The 26,642-nt window shown below is 57.5% G+C and overlaps 1 protein-coding gene and 1 long non-coding RNA gene across 2 annotated transcripts; one reads left to right on the top strand and one right to left on the bottom strand.

Moving 5' to 3' along the window:
- The first annotated feature begins 456 nt into the window (after positions 1-456).
- Positions 457-5,177, top strand: LOC138815607 (uncharacterized). Its single transcript, XR_011368402.1, has 3 exons — positions 457-669; positions 2,761-2,969; positions 4,666-5,177. It is a non-coding gene; the product is annotated as an uncharacterized lncRNA (long non-coding RNA).
- Positions 4,955-26,229, bottom strand: Cd9 (CD9 molecule). Its single transcript, XM_070005008.1, has 8 exons — positions 26,044-26,229; positions 16,296-16,398; positions 10,221-10,318; positions 9,679-9,753; positions 9,174-9,272; positions 8,935-9,024; positions 7,426-7,509; positions 4,955-5,494 (listed from the first exon to the last, which is right to left on the bottom strand). Exons 1-8 carry the CDS (start codon positions 26,107-26,109, stop codon positions 5,429-5,431), a joined length of 681 nt encoding a protein of 226 aa, XP_069861109.1. The 5' UTR covers positions 26,110-26,229; the 3' UTR covers positions 4,955-5,428.
- Positions 26,230-26,642: the final 413 nt, after the last annotated feature.

Below are 26,642 nucleotides of genomic sequence, written 5' to 3'. Positions count from 1 at the left end.
GTGTGTGTGTGTGAGCTGGGGCTGTGTGTGTGTGTGTGTGTGTGTGTGTGTGAGCTGGGCTGTGTGTGTGTGTGTGAGCTGGGCTGTGTGTGTGTGTGTGAGCTGGGCTGTGTGTGTGAGCTGGGCTGTGTGTGTGTGTGTGTGTGTGAGAGCTGGGCTGTGTGTGTGTGTGTGTGTGAGCTGTGTGTGTGTGTGTGTGAGCTGGGCTGTGTGTGTGTGTGTGTGAGCTGTGTGTGTGTGTGAGCTGGGCTGTGTGTGTGTGTGTGTGTGTGAGCTGGGCTGTGTGTGAGCTGGGCTGTGTGTGTGTGTCAGCTGGGGCTGTGTGTGTGTGTGTGTGAGCTGTGTGTGTGTGTGTGTGTGTGAGCTGGGCTGTGTGTGTGTGTGTGTGTGTGTGAGCTGGGCTGTGTGTGTGAGCTGGGCTGTGTGTGTGTGAGCTGGGCTGTGTGTGTGTGTGTGTGTGAGCTGTGTGTGTGTGTGTGTAAGCCTTCAGCTCTCTCTCTCGTATTGGTTTTCTTCTCAAGGCCTTCCACCGCTTGAGCCACGCCTCCACTCTGGCTTTGCCTGCTCATTAATTGGAGGTTTTGAGTCTCTCCCACTTGCCAGCCCAGCTTTGGCCTCACACTGCGATCCTCGGATGTTTTAGCCTCCTGCGTGGCTGGAATTGCAGGGGTGAGTACGGGCACCCAGACCCCAGAGCAGCTTCTAGAAAGCTGGTCCTGGAATAGAACGGCGTTCCTTCCCACCTTCCCACCGTGTCCCACGTCTGGGCTTCCTGTCTACGCTTCCTCTCTCCCTCCTTCTACGAGCCTCTTGCCTCTGGCTTCATTTTAAACGTTTTTATTGCTGTTATAAAGGTGATGTACGGAGAGGACACAGTTACATAAGTCAGTGAAGAGCCCATTTCTGGGCTGGGCAGGTGGCTCAGTGGTAGAGTGCTCGCCTAGCATGCATGAAGCCCCGGGTTCGATTCCCCGGTACCACAGACACAGAAAAAAGCCAGAGCTGAGGGGCAGCGCCCAGGCCCTGAGTTCAAGTCTCGTGGACTCTCCCTGGCTGGCTTTGGCACTGTCATGGTCTGATCTCAGCCTCCTTGAGTGGCAGGGATGACAGGTGTGAGCCACGGTGCCCGGCCTCAGCTGCATGTTAACCATGAGCTCGAAGTGTGAAAATACAAATGCAAGTGGAAATGTGTGTGTGTGGGTGCGCACGCGTGTGTGTCTGTCCCCTCGGTGTCTCTTGCTTCCTTTCTCACGGGTGAACAAAACTGTGGCTTTCCAGGTGTGGTGTGTGCTGGGTTCAAATCCTGCCCCATTGCTCGCGGTGTGTGAGTCAGAGACTTCCTTAACCTGTTTGTTTTTCTCATCGACCTGGTAACCTTAACCCCCCGTGGCACAATTCCCGCCCTCCGGGCTCCGCTCGGGCTCCTGTGTGTTATGTATTTTTGGCTCTGGTGCTTGAGCTCAGTACCTCTGGCTTAGTTGTTTCTCCATTCCAGGCTGGTGCTCTACCCCTCGCACCATGGCTCTACTCCCGGCTCAGGGGAGACCAGAGTCTCATGAACTTTCCCTTCCCCCCAGCTGACTTCACGCCTTGATCCTCAGACCTCGGCCTCCCGAGTTGGCTGGGATTACAGGCGGCAGCTTCGGCACCTGGCCCTGTCCTCATTTTCTGTTTGTGTCTGCTCGCTCTATCTACTCTGCCATCAGTGACACCCAGCTCCAAGGGGAAAGATCAGCAGGACTTCCCAGGACAGATCACCCCCAAATGAGGGCTTGGGGCACCCCCCCACACCCCCACCCCGGGGACAGGAGTCAGGAGAAACCAGATTTCTCCCTTCAAGTGAGGAGAGAGTCCCAGCCTCCCAGGAGCAGGGAGGAGAACGGAAATGAGCTAATGACAGACTGTCGGTTTAATTATGTCCCCCTCTGTCCCTCAGGATCGTGGCTCCACCCTGAAGTTTTCTCCTCGGCCCCGGGCTTTCCTGCTGCTTCTTGTGGAGATGGGGTCTCTCTCCTCCGCTGCCCCTGGGTGGGCTGCTGTGGATAGCGATCCTCCGGATCTCAGCCTCCCGAGTGGTGGCAGTGAGGAAAAGCGGGGGGTGGAGAAAGTGCCACGGGGGACTGGGGGTGTGGTGACCTGCGGGAGGTCACCGATGTCCCCAGGCGTGATCACGTGACCAGAGCAGTGTGCGTGCGCTGTGTGTGCAGTGTGTGTGTGTGGCTGCAAGGCGAGGAGTCCGAGTGGAAGGCAGAGAGCTGGCGTCAGGCTTGGACTGGGCTGATGAAGGGTCTCTCTGTTCTTGGGCTTTGCCGGCTGCTTCAGTTTCTGCTGCTCATGGTTCGCTTTTTCTGGTCTCTGAAGCTAGCGTTGAGTAATGAGAGCGTCTAGGGCGGTATTTATTCGTTTTAACGGGGAGACACAGCCCATTAGCGGCTCCTATTCAATTAGTGGCTTCCACCAGGCCTCGAGAAACAGAATAGACTCGAATAAGCTACAATACTAGAATGAGAGGAAATGGAATAAAGAGCGCAGCCGGGCGCTGCTCAGCGGCGTGGGCAGGGCTGGGAGGTGGATATTTTATTAAGGTAAAAAATCTCCACAGGGCTGGGCAGGTGGCTCCGTGGTACAGCGCTCGCCTCGCATGCATGAAGCCCTGGGTTCGAGTCCTCAGCGCCACAGACACAGAAAAAGCTGGAGGTGGCGCTGTGTGTGGTTCAAGTGGTAGAGCGCCAGCCCTGAGCACTTCCCATCTTCTCCCAGAATTACCCACCACAGGGATCCAGAAGGTCATAGGTCACGCAGGAAGTGTCCCCGGCCGGATCTGAACTCCTGGGAGCCAGGTCTCATGGGCTTTTCTGCCTGGCCTGGCTTTGAACCGCCAACCTCAGGTGTCAGCCGCCTGAGTCGCTGGGGTTCACAGGCGGGAAGCCGCCGTGCCCGGCTCCCGAGCGTCTAATGAAGGCACAGAGGTACGGCGGCCGCGGAGGGGAGGGGAGGGGGCGCTTCTGGGGAAAGGGAGGTGGCTGGCTGGCTTTTCCTGCTTGATTTCCTCTCCGAAGTGCCGACATCATCATCATCACCACCATCATTAAACACGTACTAATTGCACATAATACCGGGGTCCAGATTAATTGCGTGTAGTATTGGGGTTCAGTGTGATGTTTCCACCCACCCATCCACCCTCTATCCCTCCATCATCCACCCACCCAACCATCCACCCACCCACCCATCTATCCACCCACCCATCCAAGCATCTACCCATCCATCCACCCACCCATCCATCCTCCATCCACCCACCCATCCCATCTACCCACCCATCCACCCTCTATCCATCCATCATCCACCCACCCACCCATCTACCCACCCATCCACCCATCCATCCATCTATCCATCCATCCATCCATCCATGCATGCATCTACCCATCCATCCATCCATCCATCCATACACCCACCCATCTACCCACCCATCCACCCACCCATCCATCCATCTATCCATCCATCCATCCATCCATGCATGCATCTACCCATCCATCCATCCATCCATCCACCCACCCATCTACCCACCCACCCACCCACCCACCCATCCACCCTCCATCCATACATCCATCCATCCACCCATCCATCCACCCTCCATCCATCCACCCAACCATCCACCACTCATCCATCCACTCACCCATCCATCTACCCACCCACCCACCCACCCACCTATCCATCCATTCACCCTTCCATCTACCCACCCACCCTCCATCCATTCATCCACCCCCCCATCCATCCACCCACCACCCATCCATCCATCCATCCACCCACCCATCCATCCATCTCTGATCAATCTTTTTTCTACTCACCCACCCCCCCAGCCCCTCCACACCTCCAATCTCTTGTAGTCTCTTTTCTCCTTTCAGGTTTGCCTGCTTTAATTCAGACGTAGAGAACTCGGGATGTGTGTGGCATTTTGTCTTTGTTTTCTGTTTGTCTTTTGATTAACATAATGACCAGTTCCAGGATGTTCTTCTTCTTTATGACCAGGCAGTGCACCATGAGTCTACATTACCCCCGTCATCTACAACAGATGCTGCCCTTGGCAGTGTAACTGCCAACTAAGTTGTACAGGTCCCCAAGTGACTGACTGGGTGTGGTGGCTCCTGCCTGTAATCCCAGCTACTCAGGAAATCACCAGGAGACCCTGCCCCCATCCAAGTTTCAACCAATAAGCTGGGCCCCAGGCCAAAAGTGGGAGAATCCTATTGGAGAAATAAATAAAGCAAGAAGGGCTGGGGAGGTGCCTAAGCATGTGTGAGGGCCTGAGTTCAAACCCCAGGACCACCCAAACCCAAAACACAACCCAGGTCTCTCTGCGTCCCCAGGTGGTAGCGAGGGAGGGGAGTCAGAGCGAGTGGGTGCTGGCGGCTCCGGCAGTTCTACAGGGTACTGAACCAAGTTCTATTCTGCCCCGCACTCCACTGGGGAAGCAGATGGCCTAGGGGAAAAATCCAATTTAAAAAAGGGGAGAAATTGAATTAGCTCGCCGGAGATCTGGCAGGGCCAGACGGGAAGTGGAGATAAATGCACCAGACCCACAGGGAAGGCTGAGCTGGCTGGGGGCAGAAATTATCCCCCGATCCCTTATCCCTGAGCCGGTTTCAAATCCAACTTCTTTGCTTGAAGCTGGGTGCTTGTGAAGCCCATTCCTGTCAGCCCAGCTCATTAGGAGGCCGAGATCTGGAGGATCCTAGTTGGAGGCCAGCCTGGGGTAAGCAAATCCAGGAGACTCTGATCTCCAATGAAGCCCAGCGAAGAGTCGGAAGCAGGGCGGACGGTGGCTCAAAGTGGTAGAGCGTCAACCGAGCGTGGAAAAGTACCCAGGGATAGTACCCAGGCTCTGAGTTCAAGTCCCAGTAAACCACTAACTCAATACATGAAAGGAAATAATGGAAGCAAACCTCCCAGACCCCCCTCACATATTGTCATCATCTTTATTATGTATCAAATTGTCTTCAAATATAAGTTACAACCCGATTAAATTTGATAGACATTTTTTTTTCCTTTTAAATCTATGTAAGGCAAAAAAGAAAATTTTCTCTCTATGTACAACATCTTCTGTGTAGAGTCTGGGCTGCGTAGTACCTTTCTTTGCAGGATTTCTGCTACATGGAGCAAGCACAATACAAAATACAAAATATCTTTAAAAATAGAAGGTGAAAGCCAAGCAAACCCCTAAATCTCTCCCCCACCATGTCAATATGGGGTAATGCATGACAGGACAGGGAGGAAATGACTTTTGTTTAGAAATGCGAAAGGAAGCCTGTTAGTGGTAAAAAAACAAAACAACAAACCCTAAACAACACCAAAGCCAAGGACAGCAACAAGAATAAAAACAAGCAACGCTATCAGGGGGGAAGTCTCCTGCTCAGGTGTTTGCCAGCTGAATCTACACCATCTCTCGGTTCCGCCGGATGGCACAACATAAAATCATACTGAAAATCATGCCGAAAATCTGCAAGACACAAGGATAGGGGCGATTTCATCTCGAGGTAGGCCCAAGGACAAATGACTAAGGAAACAGCACCCAGGAGGTTTCTGGGAGTTAACAGGTACTAAAGAGCCGGGTGCTGCTGGCTCCCGCCTGTCATCCTAGCCCCTCAGGAGGCTGAGGTGTGAGGATTGGAATTCAAGGCCGTGAGACTCTGATCTCCCATGAACCCCCAGAAAACCAGAAGTGGCGCTGTGGCTCAAGGGGTAGAGCACCCGCCTTGAGCTGAAGAGCTGAGGGACAGCGCCCAGGCCCTGAGTTCAAGCCCCAGGACTGACGCCCCCCCTCATCCTCCCCCCAAAATAAGGTACTAAAGCATGAAGATGAAGGCTGGAGAATGAGAAGGACCACTGGACTCGACAGATGATAAGGACAGGACTAAAAGCTCAAATTCCAGCAGTGGTTACAGGGGTCAGGGCTCTGTGGGGAGGTAAAGGTGTGTGTGTGTGTGTGTGTGTGTGTGTGTGTGCGCGTGTGTGCGTGTGTAACAGGGTCTGTGGCCGCCAGCCCCACCCCAGCCCGAGGCCAGTACTTGTTTTCATCCTGGTGTGGTGCATTGTGTCATTGTGTCTTTTTAGTGAAAGCTGACTCGAGCGTGGTGGTTGTTTTGATGCCAGGCCTGGGGCTTGGACTCGGGGCCTGGGCGCCGGCCCTGAGCTTTGTGCTCCAGGCTGGCGCTCGACCCCTTGATCCGCGGCACCACGTCCGGTTTTCGGGTGTTTCCTGGGAGGTCGGCGCCTCACGGCCTTCCCTGCCCGGGCTGGGGCCGGGCTGACCGGCGGGGCTTGCTGTCTGACAGCTGGTGGGAGGCGAGGGTCTCAGTGACTTTCCAGTCCAGGCTGGATTCGAACCGGGGGCCTCCGATCGCAGCCTCGGAGCGGCCGGGATGACGGCGCTCCACCCCCTGGCCGCCTGCTCGGGCCTCGCGCTTCGAGCCCGGTCCGCTGCGCGCCGGGCCCTGCGCCCCCACACTGCGCAGGCGCAGGGAGGACCCACCGCGCAGGCTCAGAGCGGTACCTAGGAAGGAGGCCCGCCTCACTGCGCATGCTCAGAGCGGTACCTAGGAAGGAGGCCCGCCTCACCGCGCAGGCTCAGAGCGGTACCTAGGAAGGAGGCCCGCCTCACTGCGCATGCTCAGAGTGGTAGCTAGGAAAGAGGCCCCGCCTCACTGCACATGCTCAGAGAGTGGTGCCTAGGAACGCAGCCCGCCTCACTGCGCATGCTCAGAGAGTGATGCCTGGAAAGGAGGCCTCGCCTCACTGCGCATGCTCAGAGAGTGGTACTTGGGAAGGAAGCTCCGCCTCACTGCACATGCTCAGAGAGTGATATCTAGGAAAGCGGCCTCGCCTCACTGCGCATGCTCAGAGTGGTACTTGGGAAGGAAGCTCCGCCTCACTGCGCATGCTCAGAGAGTGGTACCTAGGAAAGTGGCCCGCCTTACTGCGCATGCTTAGAGAGTGGTTCCTAGGAAGGAGGCCCCGCCTAACTGCGCATGCTCAGAGTAACACCTAGGAAAGTGGCCCCGCCTCACTGCGCATGCTCAGAGAATGGTACCTAGAAAAGCGGCCCGCCTTACTGCGCATGCTTATAGAGTGGTACCTAGGAGGGAGGCCGCCTCACTGCGCATGCTTAGAGAGTGGTACCTAGGAAGGAGGCCCCCCGCCTGCCTATGCTCAGAGCAACACCTAGGAAAGTGGCCCCGCCTCACTGCGCATGCTCAGAGAGTGGTACCTGGGAAGGAAGCCCCGCCCAGTGCGCATGCTCAGAGCGTGGTACCTGGGAAGGAGGCCCTGCCTCACTGCGCATGCTCAGAGCGTGGTACCTGGGAAGGAGGCCCTGCCTCACTGCGCATGCTCAGAGCGTAGGCCCCGCCCTCCCCACCACCTGCCACTCACCATGACCACGGCGATGCCAATGCCCACCGCGCCGATGATGTGGAACTTGCTGTCGAAGACCTCTTGGATGGCATCGGGGCAGGGCTTAGGGGGCAAAGGGGACCGGGGTCACACAGTCGCTTCCGGGTCACCAACTCCCCTCCCTCAGCCCCCGCCCCCAGGGAACGGGAGGCCTGAGAAGGGGCTGGGGACACCCATGGGAACCTGGGCAAGGCCTGGGCTCCCCTCCCCTCCCCACCCCCCTCCCTCCCTCCCGCCCCCCCTCCCCTCCCCCTCCCCTCCCTCCACCCCCCCCTCCCCTCCCCCTCCCTCCCTCCCCTCCCCCCTCCCTCCCTCCCCTCCCTCCCCATGGGAACCTGGGCAAGGCCTGGGCTCCCCCTCCCCTCCCCTCCCCTCCCCACCCCCCTCCCCTCCCTCCCCCCTCCCTCCCTCCCCTCCCTCCCCATGGGAACCTGGGCAAGGCCTGGGCTCCCCCTCCCCTCCCCTCCCCCCTCCCCTCCTCCCCCACCCTCCCCCTCCCTCCCCTCCCCACCCCCCTCCCCTCCCCCCTCCCCTCCCCCCTCCCCCCTCCCTCCCCTCCCCCCTCCTCTGCCCCCCTCCCCTCCCTCCCCATGGGAACTTGGGCAAGGCCTGGGCTCCCCCTCCCCTCCCTCCCCTCCCCACCCCCCTCCCTCCCCTCCCTCCCTCCCCCCTCCTTCCCTCCCCCCCTCCCTCCCTCCCCCCTCCTTCCCTCCCTCCCCCTCCCTTCCCCCCTCCCTCCCCTCCCCCCTCTCCCTCCCCTCCCTCCCCTCCCCACCCCCTCCCTCCCCTCCCCACCCCCCTCCCTCCACCCCCTCCCCCCGCCCCCCTTCTCCTCCCCTGTGTTTTGCTGGGCCTGGGGACGGCACGCAAGGCAGCCATTCCCCCACTGAGCTACTTTCTTGCGCATGCTGGTGCTCTCCTACTTGAACCATGCCTCCAGCCTGCCTTTTTGCTGATTGGCTGGAGCTGGTCTCGGGACTTTGTTATTTTTGGCCTGAGCTGGCTCGGGCCCTCCGTTCTTCACATCTCCTGCGTAGTTAGGATTAAAGGCACCAAAGACCAGCCCTCGGCCTTTGGCAGGCTAGTAGTTCTGGTGCGCGCTCTGTGTGTGTGTGTGTGTGTGTGTGCGCACACGCCAGTACTGGGGCTTGAACTCAAGGCCTCATACACTTAGCTGCACTTGAGCCACACCTCCACTCTGGCTTTTTGCTTGGTTCTTCAGGGGTCAGAGTTCCTTGGATTTGCCTGCCCTGGCTGGCTTTGAACCTTGATCCTCTCAGCTCTCATCCTCTTGAGTAGCTGGGATGGCGGGCGTGAGCCTTGCAAGTTTGTGGACTTGTCCACCACTGAGGCCTGTCCCAGGAGGCCAGGGCACGACAGCAATGCGGTGTTCGAGATCTAGATGAATCACTTCCTGTTTCCCCTGTGTGGCCCCCCCTCCATCCAAAGCCAATAGGAGCAGTAGCACCAGAGAGTTCCTCAGTTTACCTTAACTTGGATGTTGTCCAAAAGGTCTTTTTTGGGGCAGATGTCTGAGATAAATTGCTCCACACCTCCAATCAGACCGCAGCAGTTCAACTGCAGAGAGGAGGGAGAAATGGGGGTGACACATGAACACACACACACACACACACACACACACACACGAACAACAAACAACCCAGAACTGGAATCGAAGGACCCGGATGTGCAGCCAGGACCCCGGAAACGGGCAAAGAGAAACCTACCGCATAGTGAATGGCTCTCAGAGTGTCCCTCTGGGGTTCATCCTTGTTCTTTAGCTTGCTGTAGGTGTCCTTGTAAAACTTCTGGACCTCCTTAATCACCTGGGATGCACAGACCGGCGTGTGACACACGCAGCCACTGTTTTCAAGGCCACATGTCTGCACTCTTGGAAAATGGCATCAGGTAGACCAACCTCTCCCTGGGTCTCGTTTGACCTTCTCTAAGAACCTGGCCTGGCCACTTTTCTCCTGTTCCCTTCCACCTTGGGTAGATCTCTTCCCTGTTTTCTTCCTGGTTCGTTGGTGAGAAGAACCTCTCAGATTTGTCAGCTGGGACTGGGGTTTCGAACCTTGATCCTTCTACCCCAGCCTTCTGAGTAGCGCCCGTCTCTCCCCCCACTGCTCAGTGTCGGGCTGTGTGACCTGTGGCAAGCTGTGTTCCTTCTCCAGACCTCAGTCTCCCCAGTCAGGATCCTAAGAGATCTCCACCCCCCCCAGCCACACCCACCTCATCCTTGTGCGAATAGCCCCAGATGGCTGCAGCGATCTCGATGGCAAAGATCACCAGGAGGAATCCGAAGAACTGGGAGAAAAAGAGAGGATGCGGTGAGAGCCCCCAATTGGCTGGCTGTGAAAATCAGCTGGTGTCTGGAACTGTGTGTGTGTGTGTGTGTGTGTGTGTGTGTGTGTGTCACACATGAACCTTCCAGAAGGGGCAGCCTAGAGTCATGACTCTCACCCTCTAGCAACAGGGTAAGGCCCAGCTCCAGCCCACAGCGGGAGAGGGAGGGTAGAGCGGTCAGGGGGCCATGAGACACTCACTGTGGACTTGGGGCACCCACGGTGGAGTTTGGGGGGCACACTCCTGACCAAGAGGTGGAGAAGGGAAAAGAGGGGAGGGGGGGGGGAAACAAACACAAACGTGGAACCCGGAGGAAGGGGTAAGTAATGCCAGGGCAGGCCTCGGGGCCTTGGCCCACAAACATGGCGGCCCACCAACATGGCGGTGGCCATGACACAGACACGTGGAGACACAGGAGGGGCACTCACCAACCCCAGCATGCACTGGGATTCTTGGACAGCGCCACAGCAGCCCAGGAAGCCCACCAGCATCATCAGGGCGCCCGCTCCGATCAGAATGTAGACTCCTGAGGAGGGGGTGTGGGTGTGAGCAGCGGGGTGGGGAGAGGAGAGGACGCCAGGCTGAGCCGGGGGCCTCCTGGCCTTCCTCGCCTCCTGCCTCCTCCCCTCCCCCCGACACCCCCAAATGGGACGGACGCACATCCTGGGACTTGGAGGACTCTCCCCAGAATGCTGTGTCCACCCCTGCTTTGGGGTGTCCTGCCCTGTGCACCCGACTTAGGATCATCTCCCCTGGCTGGGTGGACATCAGAAGACTTCCTAAATGTAAATTTAATTACTATTCTTCTTATTAGAACCACACCTCTACGTCGAAAGGTGGTGGCTGCTGGTTAATTAGAGGTAAAGGAGTTTCTCCGCTTTGTCTGCCTGGCCTGGCTTCCACCTGGGATCCTCCGACCTCAGCCTCCCCCCAGACGCTAGATTGACAGGTGTGAGCCACCAGTGCCTGGCTGGAGGATCCGGTGGCTGGGCTGACCTCTGGCCAGCTCTTGCCCATCAGCTGGGCCTCAGTTTCCTTTCCTAGCAAAATGAGAGCGTGAGAGGGAGGCTGCTAGAGAGTTCCAGGAGATCCTCAGAGTGCACCGAGGTGGCAGGGACTCTTCATAAAGGGGGGACAGATCCTTCTTAGCCAGAAGGCAGCACTGCCAGGTCTCATGGGGAGGGGGGGATGTGGGAGACACCCCAAACAACGCACATTCCTGAGGTGGGAGGCTGGGGCGGGGTCCCCAGAGGGCCCCCGCTCACAGTGGACTGCCCTGCCCTTTGCGGGCCACCAGTAGAGGGTTACACAGCCTCTCTGTGCTACAAGGCTGGCTCTACCCAAACGTGCAAGCAGCAGCCTGGAAAGCCACCACGTCTGACATGGAAGGCCAGTTCTACAACAGGGTGGAAGCTAACCCTTCCTCCCTCCCTCGCCTTCCCTCCCCACCACCCTTCAGTACTTTGTGTGTGTGTGTGTGTGTGTGTGTATCAGTCCTGGGGCTTGAACTCAGGGCCTGGGCGCTGTCCCTCAGCTCTTCAGCTCAAGGCTGGCGCTCTACCCCTTGAGCCACAGCGCCACTTCTGGTTTTCTGGTGGTTCACTGGAGATCAGAGTCTCAGGGACTTTTCTGCCCAGGCTGGCTTTGAACCGTGATCCTCAGATCTCAGCCTCCTGAGTAGCTGGGATGACAGGCGTATGCTACCATGCCCAGTCATAGATGAGAGATGTAGTCTAGCAACCTTTATAACTGGGCTGGCCTGGGACAACGAGTCTCTGATCTCTACTTTCCTAACAGCCGGGACTACAGGCTTCAGCCCCCTGGCCCCATTGGGTGTTTATTTCATTTTCACAGAGATGGCCGAGGCTGGGAATGTAGCTCAGTGGCAGAACACAAGCACGCACATGCACACGCAGATTCCTGCCAGGATTAAATGATCCAACCAACATCTGGGCAACAAATGCGGTGACTCATCTGGAGGACACAAGGATGGGTCATCACGTTATAAAACCACACCAGGGCACCAGGCACGGGGGGGGGGGGGTCCCCCGCCTGTCATCCCAGCGACTCAGGAGGCTGAGATCGGAGGATCGCGGTTCAAAGCCAGCCCGGGCAGGAAAGTCCGTGAGACTCTGATCTCCCAGGAACCACTCAGAAAACCTTGTCTTCGAACCTGGGGCTGCAGAGTCAGGGCTACACTTGAGCTGTTCCCCCTCCCGCTCCCCTCCCGCTCCCCTCCCTCTCCCCCCTCCCCTCCCCCTCCCCCTCCCCTCCCTCTCCCCCCTCCCCTCCCCCTCCCCCTCGCACACATTGCATGGCAGCTGGCGGTGAGGGCAGCAGACAGTGGGGACCCCCCACCCCCCGCAGCCCCCCCAGGAGCAGGGGGCACACAGGGAGCGTCTGTGTGTCTCGGTGCCATCACGTGGGCATGCTGGCAAGCCCCGCTTGGCATGAATGTGCGCATTGTTCCCCCGAGCGCCCGGCCTGCACTGGGCCCGGGGACAAACGCCAGCTGGTCCCCGCGGCCCACACAGGCTGGACCTGGGGGACCCCAGATCCCTCCACGGGGAGGGGGAGAGCCGGGTCACAGCCGAGGTGACACCTTGGGGTGCCAGGGGTGAGAAAATGGGGAGCCATTGGGAGAGAGCAGCATTTACCAACAACCAAAACCCCACTGGGAGGGCCGCCCCAGCGCCAGGGCTTTTCCCTGAGTAGCACAGGGGCGTGGGGCCTGGCACCCCCCGCAGGAACTGGGGGTACATCAGAGCCCCAACTTTGGCCTTGTTTAAAAAAAAAGCCACAGTTCTGTGTAGACCCACACACACAAAATGCTTTTGACTTTCTTCTCTTTTTCTTTTGTTGGCCATCTTGGGGGCCTGGGCGCCGTCCCTGAGCTTTGCTCTACCACTGGAGCCACAGCGCCACTTCCGGCTTTTTCTGCTTCTGTGGTGCTGAGGAATCGAACCCAGGGCCTCAGGCATGCAAGGCAAGCGCTCTACCACTGACCCACCTGCCCAGCCCTCTTTTCTTTTTCTTTCTTTCTTTCTTTTTCTTTCTTTCTTGCTTGCTTTCTTGCTTTCTTTCTCTCTCTCTCCCGCTTTCTTTCTTTCTTAAACTTTCTTTTTCCTTTTTGATATAGCAGGGCTTGAACTCAGGGCCTTGTGCTCTTGTCTTAGGCTGGCACTTTACCACTTGAGCCATGCCTTCAGGGCTGACTTTTTCCCCTGGTTGACTGAAGAGTCTCTTGGATGTGTCTGCCTGGGCTGACTTTGAACTGGGTCTCTCAGATCTCAGCCTCCTGGGTAGCTGGGATTATAGGCGTGAGCCACCGGTGCCCCAATGAGAAAATTCTCTTAATGGGCCTCTGAGGAGGGGTTGAATGATATTGCCACATGGAGGCTCAGTAGAGGAGGATTTAAACTAGAGAGTCTGGCAGGCTGTAAGTCTGCTTATTGGCTCCAGCAAGTTCTCGAAGGACCCAGAATTGGCCCTATCAAGTTCAGGGAAGACAGGGCAGATTGCTTAGGTGATTGCTGCCTACAGAGTCTGACCAAGCCCTGCGGCTCACCTCTATAATCCCAGCTCCTCAGGAGGCTGAGATCGGAGGATCACGGTTTGAGGCCAGCCAGGGACAGTGCCCAGGCCCTGAGTTCAAGCCCCAGGACCAGCACAAAAACCCAAAGCAGGTCTCCCTGTCACCCCAAAGAGTTCTGGGATTGCTAGAGAGCTTGGGTGACTTTCCTTCCCTTCCCTCCCCCTTTCTTCCCCTTCCCCTCCCCTCCCTCCCAGGGTCTGAGGTTGGACCCAGGGCCTCAGGCATGCTGGGAAAGCCTCGGCCGCAGAGCTCCGCCCCCAAGCCCTGGGCTGGGCTTTTCCCCAAGTCTTTGGGGAAAGCTGCGTGGAGCAGGCTTGCTGGTAATGGCCGAAGGCGTGTTCCCCTTTATAAAGCGACTGAACACTGTCTGACTCATGGAAAAACTTACTCGGCTCAGCGCTTCCTTGAGGATTACCCAGAGTCCATTGCCTGAGGCTGTTTATTCTCCTTTTGGTTAAAAAAAGAAAAAAAAAATGTCCAGGCCAAGTCAGCGAGAAAGAACAAATAAATAGATTAGTCAGGACCCCGTAGCTCACTCCTGTAATCCCCGCTCCGTCGGAGGCTGAGATCTGAGGAGGCAGGTTCAAAGCCAGCCCTGGGCAGACGCAGCCAAGAGACGCTGATCTCCACTCACTGCACCAGCGCAAAGCCGGAAGTGGAGGCGTGGCTCAAGTGGTAGAGCACCAGGCTGGAGTGGAAGGGAATCAAGCTAATCAAGAGCACAAGGCGCGCGCACACACACGCACACACACGCACACACACACACACACAGGAGGGGAAGGGCTCGGGGAAGGGCTTTGGGGAGGGATCACAAGCAAAGCCTCTTTGGCTCTTTGCCTATGGACACTGTGTGTGTGTGTGTGTGTGTGTGTGTGTGTGTGTGTGTGTGTGTGTGTGTGTGTGTGTGTGTGAGTCCTAGGACTTGAACTCAGAGCCTGAGCCCCGTCTCTAAGCTTTTGTGCTCCAGGCTGGCGCTCTACCCCTTGAGCCACTGCCCCACTTCCGGCTTTTTGCTGGTTAGTTGGGGACTCCAGACTCTGCCTTTCTTTCTGGCCACCAAGGGCCACACCCCAACCCTCGCTTCCCTTCACGGTGGAGACCAGGAAACCCTGGCAAACAGCCAGGGGACCCAGGCTCCCCGGGAACCTGCAGGACTGGTTCTTTTTTTATGTTTCGGGTGCGACCAGGATCTGAACTCAGTGCCTTGCTGACCTTTTCAGCTCCTTTTTTACCTGGAGCATCACCGTCCAGGTCAGGTCTCAACTCGCTGCCCAAGGCTTAAGGTGGAGATCCTCCTACTGCAGTTTCTCCCCGTGGCTGGGATGATAGGCAGGAGCTACTACACCCATCCGTTAGAGATTAGAGATGGAGTCCCAAGACCGACCTCTGTGATCTCTGACTCCTGAGTAGCTAGAGCCGCCATGCCCGGCCGCTCACAGACGTACACCTGTCTGTCTGGTCTGAGTCCCCCCATCCCACTTTGGATGACTTGCTCAGCCTCAAAATAACTTAGGTGGGTGCGTGGAAATGACCAAACTGACACGTGGAGTCTGACGCGAATGGCCATATCCCCAAGTCAGGCCTAAAAAAGGACAGCCAGACTCCGAGTTTATGACAAACGGCCAAGTAGCGTGTGACAGCCTTTCATCGCTCCTCCAAGATGCTAAGGCCCAGTACCTCACGCCTGTCATCCCAGCTACCCAGGGGGCTTGGAGCCAGAGGATCGTGGTTCGAAGCCAGCCTGAGCAGGAAAGGCTGCGTGAGCTGCTACCTCCAAAATAAGCAGCAAGAAGCCAGGTGAGAGGCGTGGCCCAAGTGGTAGAGCACCAGCGGCCTAAGCGAGCGGAGCAAGCTCAAGGCACTGAGTTCAAACCCAAGTACTGAACACAAACAGACACCAGGAGCTCCCAGGTAGAAAGAAAGTCAGGGCCTGGGCGCCGTCCCTCAGCTCTTCAGCTCAAGGCTGGCGCTCGACCCCTTGAGCCACAGCGCCACTTCTGGTTTTCTGGTGGTTCATGGGAGATCAGAGTCTCACAGACTTTCCTGCCTGGGCTGGCCTTGAACCACGATCCTCAGATCCCAGCCTCCTGAGTCACTGGGATGGCAGGCGGGAGCCCTGTTCCCTATTCACTCTCCAGCCCCCTGATTAATGTCAACTGTGTTTTCATCCAAGAGGCTGATTGTCCTCTGGATCCTGAGACGCTGCCGGAAGGGTGGGAAGGGAGACATGGGCCTTCCTTCCCAGTACTGCCCCTTCCCGGGACAAAAGCTTCTAAATGAAAGAAACGGCCGGGCTTGGTGGCTCACGCCTGTCATCCCAGCTACTCAGGAGGCCATCTGAGGCCAGCCCGGAGAGGAAAGGCCACGAGACTCTCTTTGTTTTCACCTCCACGGAGCCAGCAAAAAAAAAGCCAGACGCAGGGGTGTGCGGCTCTAGTGGTAGAGCACCAGCCTTGAATGAAAAAGGCACTCAGGGGCTTGAGGCCCTGAGTTCGAGTCCCGGTAATTGGCCCCCCCCCCGCCCTCCAGAAAAATAAATTAAAAGGGAAAAGCTCAGGCATGAGGAGGTAGAAGTCACAGAATGAGGAGAGAGCCGGGGAGACGGGAGGGGAGGATTTGAAGCCCTGGACAGACAGAGCCACAGCTTCGCCGGAGCTAACTTCCCACGCCGGGAAACACACCACAGACAGGCGCCATGAGAAGAAACCACATCAGTCAAACACAAATTTATGGGCACGGCTACACACACACACACACACACACACACACACTCACACACACTTTACACAAGCTTAAAAAGAGACCGGGAGTGGCTTCTGTGGCCGTTGAGTTTCTCAGGCTCCATTCCCTGAATCAACATGGGGTCTCTAAAGGCGGAGAAGGTGAGGGGTCTCCTGTAGTCCCTTACCTGTGTAGAAGCTGGAGTGGTTATTATCTTGCTCGAAGATGCTCTTGGTCTGAGAGTCGAATCGGAGCCACAGGCCGATGGACAGGACCGCGATGCCGGCCAGCTATGAGAGAGGGGGGGGGGGGGGGGAGAGGACGCGGCCATGAGTCCCACTGCCAGGAGACAAGCTAGCTTTGGGGCTAGTTCTTGATCTCTGCCCCCCTCCCCTCCCCGTGACCCCCATGATGGGCAGTGGGGAGTTCCAGAAACACCCCTCAAATACCAGCAAGTGGAGAACAAGCAATATCCCTCCCAGGAGTACGGCGGACACACAGATACTACACAGGCCGGGCGCTAGCCATCACGCCTGGAATCCCAGCTACTCAGGAGGCTGAGATCTGAGGAGCGAGGTTCCAAGCCAGCCCGGGGTGGGGGAAGGGACGTCATGAGACTCTGATCGCCAGAGAACCAGCAAGGGCAGCTGTGGCTCAGGCGATGGAAAGTGTTAGTTGATTGAAAAACAAAAAGCGAAGGTTCTGAGTTCAAGCCCCAGGTCTGGCACACACACACACACACACACACACACACACACACACACACACACACACACACACACGCACGCACACCACACATCAGCGCGGCTCCTTGTATATCTCTGGTTTACTTTTGGGGTCAGCGCTGGAACGCAGCCTCGCTCATGCCAGGTAAGCATTCTACCATGCTGCTACACCCCAGCTTTTCTCTGCTTTCCCCAATTACTCACTCCCTAAACGTACACCTCCCCTGGAGACATTCGGTCAAGGTCAGGAGCTGGTGAGTCACCAACATCACCAGGAGAGCCAGGCCCAGAAGCCTCACCCTGAGATGCACACCTGGAAATTCCCGGAATGCCTCCAATTCCAGAGGACCAAACGCTTAATTCAAAGTCTAGAAAGTTGGGGCAGAGCCGGGCGCCGGTGCGCACGCCTGTAATCCCAGCTACTCAGGAGGCTGAGAGCGGTTCCAAGCCCAGGCAGACGAGTCCGTGAGACTCTTTTATCTCCAAGGAACCCATCTCCCCCCCCCCCCAAAAAAAAGCTGGAAGTGGAGCTGTGGCTCAAGTGCTAGAGCACCGGCCTTGGAGGGCAAAAGTTCAGCAGCGCCCAGGCCCTGAGTTCAAGCCCCAGGACTGGCACAAATACAAAGATGAGGAAGGGAGGAGGAGGAGGAGGAAGGAAGGGACTGCGGGTCAAATAAACAGCCCTTCCCACCTCCCTTCTATCCGCTGCTCTGTTGTGCAGTGGTGGTGGTACTGGGTTTTGAACTCAGCTCCTTGACAGGGCTAAACTTTCCATTTCCGCTAAGCCACGCCTCTACCCGTTTTTCCTTCTGGATTTCTCTTTGTCGACGTCTTGCTTCTCTCTAACCCTGATCCTCTCCCATCCCAGCCTCCACGGAGGTGGGGGGGAGCTGGGATTACAGGCGTGCACCACCGTGCCCCAGCTAGGAACTAAGAAGGAAATCATAGAAACTTCCTGCCCAGGCGGGCCTTCAACCCCGATCCTCCGATGCTCAGCCTCCCCGAGGAGCTGGCGTGAGCCACTGGGATCCACCCAGGGGTTTCAAACGTAAATAAAGGACAGAAATGCTCCTCATTATTCAGTTGTCTTGGGAAGTCGAGGCTGGGAAGAGAACCACCATCCTGGTTTGTGTTTTGTGGGTCTTACATTCCTATTATTATTGTTTTCTGTGTGTGCTGGTGAGACTTGAACTCAGGGCCTGGGTGTGCGGGTCCCTTTGGCTTTCTCCCCGCTGTTTTTGGCCGGCGGAGTGGAGTGCGCGATCCTCCCATCCCAGCCTCCTGGCTGAGCTCAGGCCTGACTCCTTCCTGGGTTGAATGAGGGCAGGTGGATTACTTTGGGGTTCCTCCCCCCTCCCCCCTTCTTCCCACTCCAACCTTTTACACACACACACACACACACACACACAGGCGGTGACATTTCAAAACAAAAGTCAGACCTCCTTTAGGGCCTCTGGCCTCGCCCATCTCCATAGCAACCAGGCTGGGCAGGGAGTGCCAGGCCGGGGCGGGGCGCGGGCAGCTCCAAGCAAGAACAAACAGGATCCCAGTCGCAGGCTGCCCTCACCCTCTCCCACCTGCCTCCTCCCCCACCCCGCAGAGCCGGGGAGAGGAAGCGCCGAGGCCAAGGGAGGACTGTTGGAAAGTTCTAGAACTTCTTGGGGGGGGGGGGGCGGCGGGTCTCTCTGGCATCCAGGCCCACGTTATGAATTCAACCACAAAACCCAACGCGGTCCCCTCAGCAGAAGGGAGGAGACGCCGCAAGCCCAGCCCAGCCTCAGGGACGCGTGCTGTGCAGTCCCGCACGCCTGTAATCCCGTCTACTCAGGAGGCTGAGATCGGAGGATCACGGTTCAAAGCCAGCCCAGGGCAGGAAAGTCTCTGAAGACTCTTATGTCCAGTGAACCAGCAAAAAGAAAAGCTGGAAGTAGAGACGTGGTTCAAATGGTAGAGTGCCAGGTTGTTGTTGTTTTTGTCGGTCATGGGTTTTGAACTCAGGGCCTGGGCGCTGTCCCTCAGCTCTTCAGCTCAAGGCGGGCGCTCTACCAATTGAGCCATAACACCACTTCTGGCTTTTTCTGTGTCTGTGGTGCTGAGGAATCGAACCCAGGGCCTCATGCATGCAAGGCGAGCGCTCTACCACTGAGCCACCTGCCCAGCCCCAGTGCCAGGTTTTAATGAATAACTCAGGGACAGCACCCAGGCCCTGGGTTCAAGCCCCATGACCAACTCTCTCTCTCTCTCTCTCTCTCTCACACACACACACACACACACACACACACACACACGGATTAGGAGGTAAGAAGGAGACACTAGCTAGTCAGTCTTCGGCTTCTGGATTCTCCACCCACCCAAGAAGCGCCACCCACAAGACCGGGGCTTGAACTCAGGGCCTGAGCGCTGTCCCTGAGCCTCTTTGAGCTCAAGGCTGGCGCTCTACCCCTTGAGCCACAGCGCCACTTCTGATTTTCTGTTCCTTGGAGATAAGAGTCACACAGACTTTCCTGCCCGGGCTGGTTTCGAACTGCGATCCTCAGACCTCAGGTAGCTGGGATGACAGGTGTGAGCCACCGGCGCCCGGCTAGTCCCCAAGATCTTGGTGAAAGCTTCCAGATTTCTTAGGCCAAGCTGAATTGTGACCTCCACTAACTCAGTTTCTAGAAAAAGATCATTTAAAAAATCTTAAACACGTAACACAGCCAAGCCAGGCTTCCATGGCTCACAGCCATAATCCTGGCCTGCTGGAGGATTCTCGAACTTCACGAGAGCCTATCGTCTCGGAAACATCCAGCAAAAATCAGGACGGGAGGCGTGGTTCAGGTGGTAGAGTGCCTTACCTACCAAGTACACCAAAGGCCCCGAGTTCCAATCTCCAATAATGCCCCCAAATTAAAAAGACAGTAACAAACCACCTCAAACTAAACCAAAGGGGGGAAAAACCCAAAGTCCTGGGTGGGGGGGGGGAGCTGTAGGTGGAGCTGGATATAGATTTTTTGCCCAGCACGGGAGATTTCTCTCTCAAGTAGAAGGCTCATTCAACTTTCCACGGCAGGCTTGCCAGATTCCTAGTCCAGAAATAAATCTCTCTCTCATTTTTCCTTCCTCCTGAAAGCAGCCATTCTGCTCTTAACCAAAATCATCTGATGCGGAAGGTCATTTGTGGGTGTTTTGCCTTAAATTCCAGGAGACCACGCATTTGCTTTCCACCCTGTAAACAACACGCTTTGCTTACACACTTGAGCGCTTGGGCCAGCGGCTCCTGTCTGTCTGTCTGTCTGTCATGGAGTGACCATGTTTCCATAACTCCCAAGATGGGAAATGCCCCTTCTTTAAGACTTACTTTTTTGTACCAGGTCCTGGGGCTTGAACTCTGGGCCTGGGCGCTGTCCCTCAGCTCTTCAGCTCCAGGCTGGCGCTCTACCCCTTGAGCCACAGCGCCACTTCTGGTTTTCTGGCGGTTCATGGGAGATCAGAGTCTCTCAGACTTTCCTGCCCAAGCTGGCCTTGAACCACGATCCTCAGACCTCAGCCTCCTGAGTAGCTGGGATGACAGGCGGGAGCCACTGATGCCTAGCTTTCTTTTTCCTTCTCTTCGTCTTTTCTTCCCTCCTTTTCTCTCCCTCCCTTTCCCTTCTCTTCCCTTCTTTCCTTTTTTCTTTTTCCCTTTCCTTCTCTCCTCTTCCCTTTTGCCCTTCCCCTCCCTCCCTCCCTCCTTCCCTTCCTTCCTCCTTCCCTTTTGTCTGTGAGGAAGACCCTCTGATTTCATCATATCCTTTAAGAAGGTAAGGATTTCCGAATCTATGATGTCAGCTGTGCGCAGCGTGCTCCAAGCTACCAACCATTAAGTCATGAAGTCATTGTCTTATTTTGATGGGGAAGAGGAAGGAAATGACGGGCTGGCCTTCATCATGATGAAATGATCTTATCTAGGGGACAGGACACGGCTCCCCACAGCTGCCCACACCCGTGATGGAAAGGAACATGCCAGGCACTGAGGCAGATTCCCAACGACAGCGCTGCGAAATGGAGGAAGGGCTGTACCGTGTGTCCACAGAATTCCACTCGCCACGGATTTCTCCTGATGGCTCAGAACTGGAGACTGAGATGTGTGTGTGTGTGTGTGTCGGCCCTGGGGTTTGAACTCAGGGCCTGGGCACTGCCCCTGAGCTTATTTTCACTCCAGGCTGGTGCTCTACCACTTGAGCCAGACTTCCACTTCTGGCTTTTTGGACCTGAAGAGATCAGAGTTCTCAGGGACTTTCCTGCCTCTGTCCTCAGATCTCAGCCTCCTGAGTGGCTGGGACTACAGGCGTGCAGCACCGCGCCTGTGCTGGGACTGAAAATATTAAAGCGATGAGACAAGAGCGTCAGGCTTCCCTTGGAGGGAAGCGCAGAGGATTTGAACTCAGGGCCTCGTCCTCTGGGTTGCCCAAGCCAAACCCTGCGGGCTAGTGACCGACAGAAAAGACCATGGTATGCTCCAGCTCCTAGTAAGTTCCAGATCATTCTACCCACCCCAGAAACCCTGCCTCCTTCTCCAACTGAACTGGACAGGAAACTGGGAGGGCAGAGAACCACCCCCTTCTTCCCCCAGGGCTATTCGAAGGAAGGATCCACCCCCACGCACCCCTCAAAGGAAGGGGTGAGGAGACCGTAGGCCAGGGAAGAAAGCTCATGTTGGGGGGCAGATGCTGATGAGATGACCCGGATGTAGCTGCTTATCAAAAGCCTTCCACATGCCGTGGGTTAGTGGTGTATGGCGGACAGCGAGGTCTGGGGGAAGAGTGTGTGTGTGTGTGTGTGTGTGTGTGTGTCTGTCTGTCTGTCTGTCTGTCTGTCTGTCTGTCTGTCTGTCTGTCTGTCTGTCTGTCTGTCTGTCTGTCTGTGTAAGACTCTCTCACCCAGACATCAGGAGTCAGCATCTTGGACACTGGCCACCCTGGATTGGTTCAAAGAAAGCATCGTAAGGAAGATCTGGCCAGGGGACCGGACACCTCTTGTGTTTTGTTTGTCTTTAGCAGGGAAGACACCTGGCCTCAGCTCACCTCTTGTCCCGCTGGAAAGTTCCAGAACAAACAGAGCACCCCGCCCCCCCCCCCCCGGCTCCAGCTCCAGCCGTGAGAAGCCATTTTAGGTAACAGGCCAAAGGCAGAAAGCTGTGGTGGTGGTGGTGATGGAGGCTGGACTCTGCAGCCATGGCTAACCCCCAACACCAGAAACAGAGGCCTTCTAGAACTTTCTTTCTCAGCACAGCAGTGTTATTTTCAGACAGTCTCTTCCCCGGCCCCACCCACCTCTAAACCTCGTCAAACTTGTAACAACACATGAAATGGAGTCCTGGCTTCGCCGTCGGGGACGGAGGCCGGAACGGAGGCCAAGGAGACCGGAGAGAGAGCAGGTGGTATCGGGCGCCGGTGGCTCCCACCTGTCATCCCAGCGACTCAGGAGGCTGAGAGCTGAGGATCGCGGGTGGAGGCCAGCCTGGGCAAAGAAAGTCTGTGAGACTCTGATCTCCCAGGAACCACCAGAAAACCCGAAGTGGCGCTGTGGCTCAAGGGGTCGAGCGCCAGCCTTGAGCTGAAGAGCTGAGGGACAGCGCCCAGGCCCCGAGTTCAAGCTCCAAGGACTAGAGTTGAGTGTGGAAGATTCTGAGCTAAATCTGTGGTTCAGATGGCTCTATCTCTTGGGAGGGAATTGCTCTGTGTCTGTCTGTCTGTCTGTCTGTCTGTCTATGCCAGTACTAGGGCTTGAACTCAAGACCTGGGCACTCTCCCCTTAGCTTTTGTTTGCTTAAGGCTGGCGCTCTACCACTTGAGCCACAGCTCCACTTCCGGCTTTTTGGCGATTCATGTTAGATATAGAATCTTAACATACTTTCCTGCCCAGGCTGGCTTTGAACTGCGACCCTCAGATCTCAGCCTCCTGAGAAGCTGGGGTGACAGGCGGGAGCCACCAGTTCCTGACTAGCCAATCCCCCCCCCTGCGCCCCAAGGTTTTCAAGCAAGCTGGGAATGGACCTGATTCACACCCAGGTCTCTGCATCCAGACCTCGGTCTACATTTTCAAGCCACCTCCCTTAGATACAGGGGATATCGTTTCTGTGGGGGAGGGAGGGCACCCCTCCCTTGCTATTGGGTGGTGGGAGGGGCAGGGGGGCAGGACTTCCTATTTCCAGCACAGCCAGGCCAGAACTCCTCTCGTCCAATCACGAAGGAGGATCTCAGTTAGGATTTCAGCTAGGAGAGGGTGGGGTCGGGACCTGAATATCAGGCAGAGGTTGGAGGGGAAAGAGTTCGAGGCCGGTCTGGGCTAGAGTGCAAGATCCTGGTCTCCAAACGAACAAACACACAAAAACTCGGGAGCAAAACACTCGAAAGCTCCCGAGGGCTGCCTGGAGAAGTAAGCTTGAGGAAATCAGAGTTTGAGGCCAACCTGTGCCCCCCAAAAATTCATGAGACTCCACCTCCACCCCAGGCTGGGCAGGGTGGAGCTACCTATCTGTTCAAGTAAAAGGGTGGGAGTCTGCTATTTCCCTGGGAAAATGGGGGAAATGTAATCAGGAGGATCGCAGTCCAGAGTGGCTCAGGAATAAGAGCTAGATGCCACCCTGCAATACACACACGCGCACACACACGCACACACACACACACACACAGAGGACACACTTCTGGCCTGGCCAAATCCTGGATTTCCCAGTTCCCCACCTAGAATACTTTGGGCATCCTGCGCTCTAACACGAGGAAGATGTTTCTCGCTCAGCCTTTCTTTTCTTTTCGCGGGGGATGAGGGAAATGAACTGGGCAGATCTGTGGCCAACACAGGAACCACCAAAAATAGGCTCAGAGAGTCTGGCTCCTGGGATGTTGGAAAAACCAGGCCGATCGCTGGCTGGGCTGTGGGCCTGGGACACTCGGTTTGCAGATAGCTGTTCTGCGCAGGCTCAGAGCCTCAGAGCGACCCCAGCGGGCTGACCCTGCACGAAGTCCTTTAACCTGCGGGGTGTCTGACATCCCAGCTACTCAGGAGGCTGAGATCTGAGGATCGTGGTTCAAAGCCAGCCCGGGCAGGAAAGCCTGTGATGTTCTTTGCTCTATGAACCAACAAAAAGTTGAAAGTGGTGCTGTGGCTCGAGTGGTAGAGCGCCAGCCCTGAGTGGAAAAAACTCTTCAGGTCCTGAGATCAAGCCCCAAACACTGGCATGTATGCGCATGCGTGTGTGTACACACACACACACAGTCACTCAACCTCTCAGGGTGGGGGGGGGTTGGATGGGACTATATATTCCTTTATTTTACCATGTTCTAGAAGAGCAGGCTTTTGATTCTAGAAGGCCCCAAACTGGTACAAGTGAACAATAAATGAATTCCCTAACATTTCCCCCCTTCTTTTCTCACGAAGTAGACAAGAGAGGGAAGAAGGAGGGGAGGAGGGACCCAAGGATCCTGAACACACCTCACCCCAATTTCTGGTTTCCTGTCTCCTCACTGTGCACAAGGGAATCTCAGGACCTCATCTCTATTATCATTCCCAACCCTATAGCACAACCTAACAGTCCCGGCCGGGCCTGGGAGGAGTATGCAAAGCAAGCCACACCTAACTGCAGCGTGTTGCTCTTGCTAGGCCTGGCATGCCACAGACTGAGTGGACTTGGGGGTGGCAATTGGGGTACACACACTGTGCCAAGTCTAGATCCACCTTCCTCCATCTCCCCCCCACCCCAGGAGCCCTAAAGCTTCATGCTTTCTAAGCAGACGGCCTGGCACCTTCACCAAGCCAGACTCGGGCAGAGGGAGCCAAAAGCTTTCCACAGAGCCAGGGCGGGGCAGGGCGGGGCCCAGCGGGGCCTGGAGGAGCCTTGGGACATATTTGGGGTGATGCCAGCGTCGGTGATTACAGGAAGTCAGCACGGTGGCAGGTCCGGTGGGAGAGAGGGAGGGATGGGGGTGTCTACTTCTGTGTCTTCTGCTTCCTTCGGATTCCCCACTGGGCCCGGCCTCAGGACCTGCCAACTTTTCTTTTGGTTTTGTTGTTGTGTGGTTGAACCCCGACTTGTTTCTGTGGCCCTGTCTCCTGAGGGTGACCCCCAAAATAAAAATCCACCTTTGAGGGGGTGTGTGTGTGTGTCTGTCTGTGTGTGTGTGTCTGTCTGTGTGTGTGTGTCTGTCTGTGTGTGTCTGTGAGTGTGTGTGTGTCTGTGTGTGTGTCTGTGTGTGTGTGTCTGTGTGTGTGAGTGTGTGTGTATGTCTGTCTGTGTGTGTGTGTGCGCGTGTGCAGCCTGGGAACTGCCATCCCAGGCTGGGCCCCCCCACTGGGGCTATACCTCCCACGTTGATCCTCATCTCTCCCTGTCCTGAGTGGCTGGGATTACAGGCGGGAGCTCCTAGACAGGGCCTCAAACGTCAGTGGTGGAGCTGGGGAAGTCAGGACACAAAAGGTCCTTCTGACTCCTGGGGTCGCCTCGGCCCGCTCCCCGCCTTGGGGGTTCTGGGCCTGTGGCCTGCGTTGGGTGGGCAGTGGGGGGGTGTCTCGGGGCGGGCAGGGGGGTGCAGCCCGCAGGTGGGACACCTGATCGGTCCCGGAAGCGCCGGGTCCCCCGCCCCCGCCCTCCGCCCCCGCCGGGCTGGAGATCGGTATCTCACTCCAGGAAGGAGGAGGAGGAGGAGGAGGAAATCAGGACGAGCGAGTCTTCCACGGGGGGGAGCGGGGCGTTCCCACGGCCCGGGGGGGGGGCGAACCCCCTCCTCCTCCCGCCGAGGCCCAGCCCGGCCTGCACCCCCACTCTGTGTACGGGGATCCCCCAAACCCCCGGCCAGCGGGGGGGGGGCTCGATCTCCTCGATGACGCGTGGGTCCCCCCTCCCCCCCTCGCAACTCGAGCCGACTGAACCCCACTTTTGTTGTTGTTGTTTCCCTGATCCCCCCAACACCCCAAATTCCCCAGCAAAACGATCGGGGCCAAGATCGGTCTTCAGGGCCCCCCTCGCCGGGGTCCCCCCTCCCGCTGCTCCCCTGCCTGTGGAGGAGCAGCGCCCCCTCTTCTCGAGGAGGGCGGGGGCACCCCACAAACGCGCGCGCCCCCCTTCCGCGCCTCGCCCGGAGCCTGTGCCCGGCGCTGCCCCGGCAGAGCCGGCCAGGGGACGCGGGGACGCGGGGACCCCGGGAGGCGGGGACCCCGGGACCCCGGGACGCGCGCCGCCCCCCCCCCACTCACCCAGAAGATGAAGTTGAATCCGAAGAGCAGGTACTTGATGCACTTGGTGCCTCCTTTGACAGGCATGATGCTGGCCGTGTGCAGACTCGGGGGGACACGCGAAGCTGGGGGGACCCGACGGTGCGGACGGGGGGGACGACGCGCTGGGCCTCCGGCTGCACTTTTAAAAAGTGCCACTCCTTAAAGGCGCGCGGTGGGCCGCGGTGCGCAGGCGCCCCGGGAGCCAGGCCCCGCCCACCGGGCCCCACCCCGCCACGCCCACACGCGAGGACACACCCCCGCCGGCACCGCCCTCGGACACGCCCACAGCCAGAAACCACGCCCCCGCCGGAAAGCGTCCGTCACGCCCCCGCCCCGCCGCGGGCCACGCCCCCGCCCCGCCGCGGGCCACGCCCCCCGCCGCGGGCCACGCCCCCCGCGGCGGGCCACGCCCCCCGCGGCGGGCCACGCCCCCGCCCGCCGCGGGCCACGCCCATCGGGGGGGTCCAAGTTCCAGGACTTCGCGCCCCCGCTCACCCCCATGCTCCTCCTGTCCCCCCCTTTTTCCTCCTGACCATCCCGGGGTCTCCCCCGTGTTGCAGGGCGAGTTTAGAACTCGG

Source organism: Dipodomys merriami, unplaced genomic scaffold, assembly GCF_024711535.1.
Source record: "Dipodomys merriami isolate MVZ:Mamm:240054 unplaced genomic scaffold, mDipMer1.0.p SCAF_654, whole genome shotgun sequence".
Classification (NCBI taxonomy): Eukaryota; Metazoa; Chordata; class Mammalia; order Rodentia; family Heteromyidae; genus Dipodomys; species Dipodomys merriami.
Note: the sequence above shows the minus strand (reverse complement) of the source record. Positions and strands in the feature narration are given on the sequence as shown.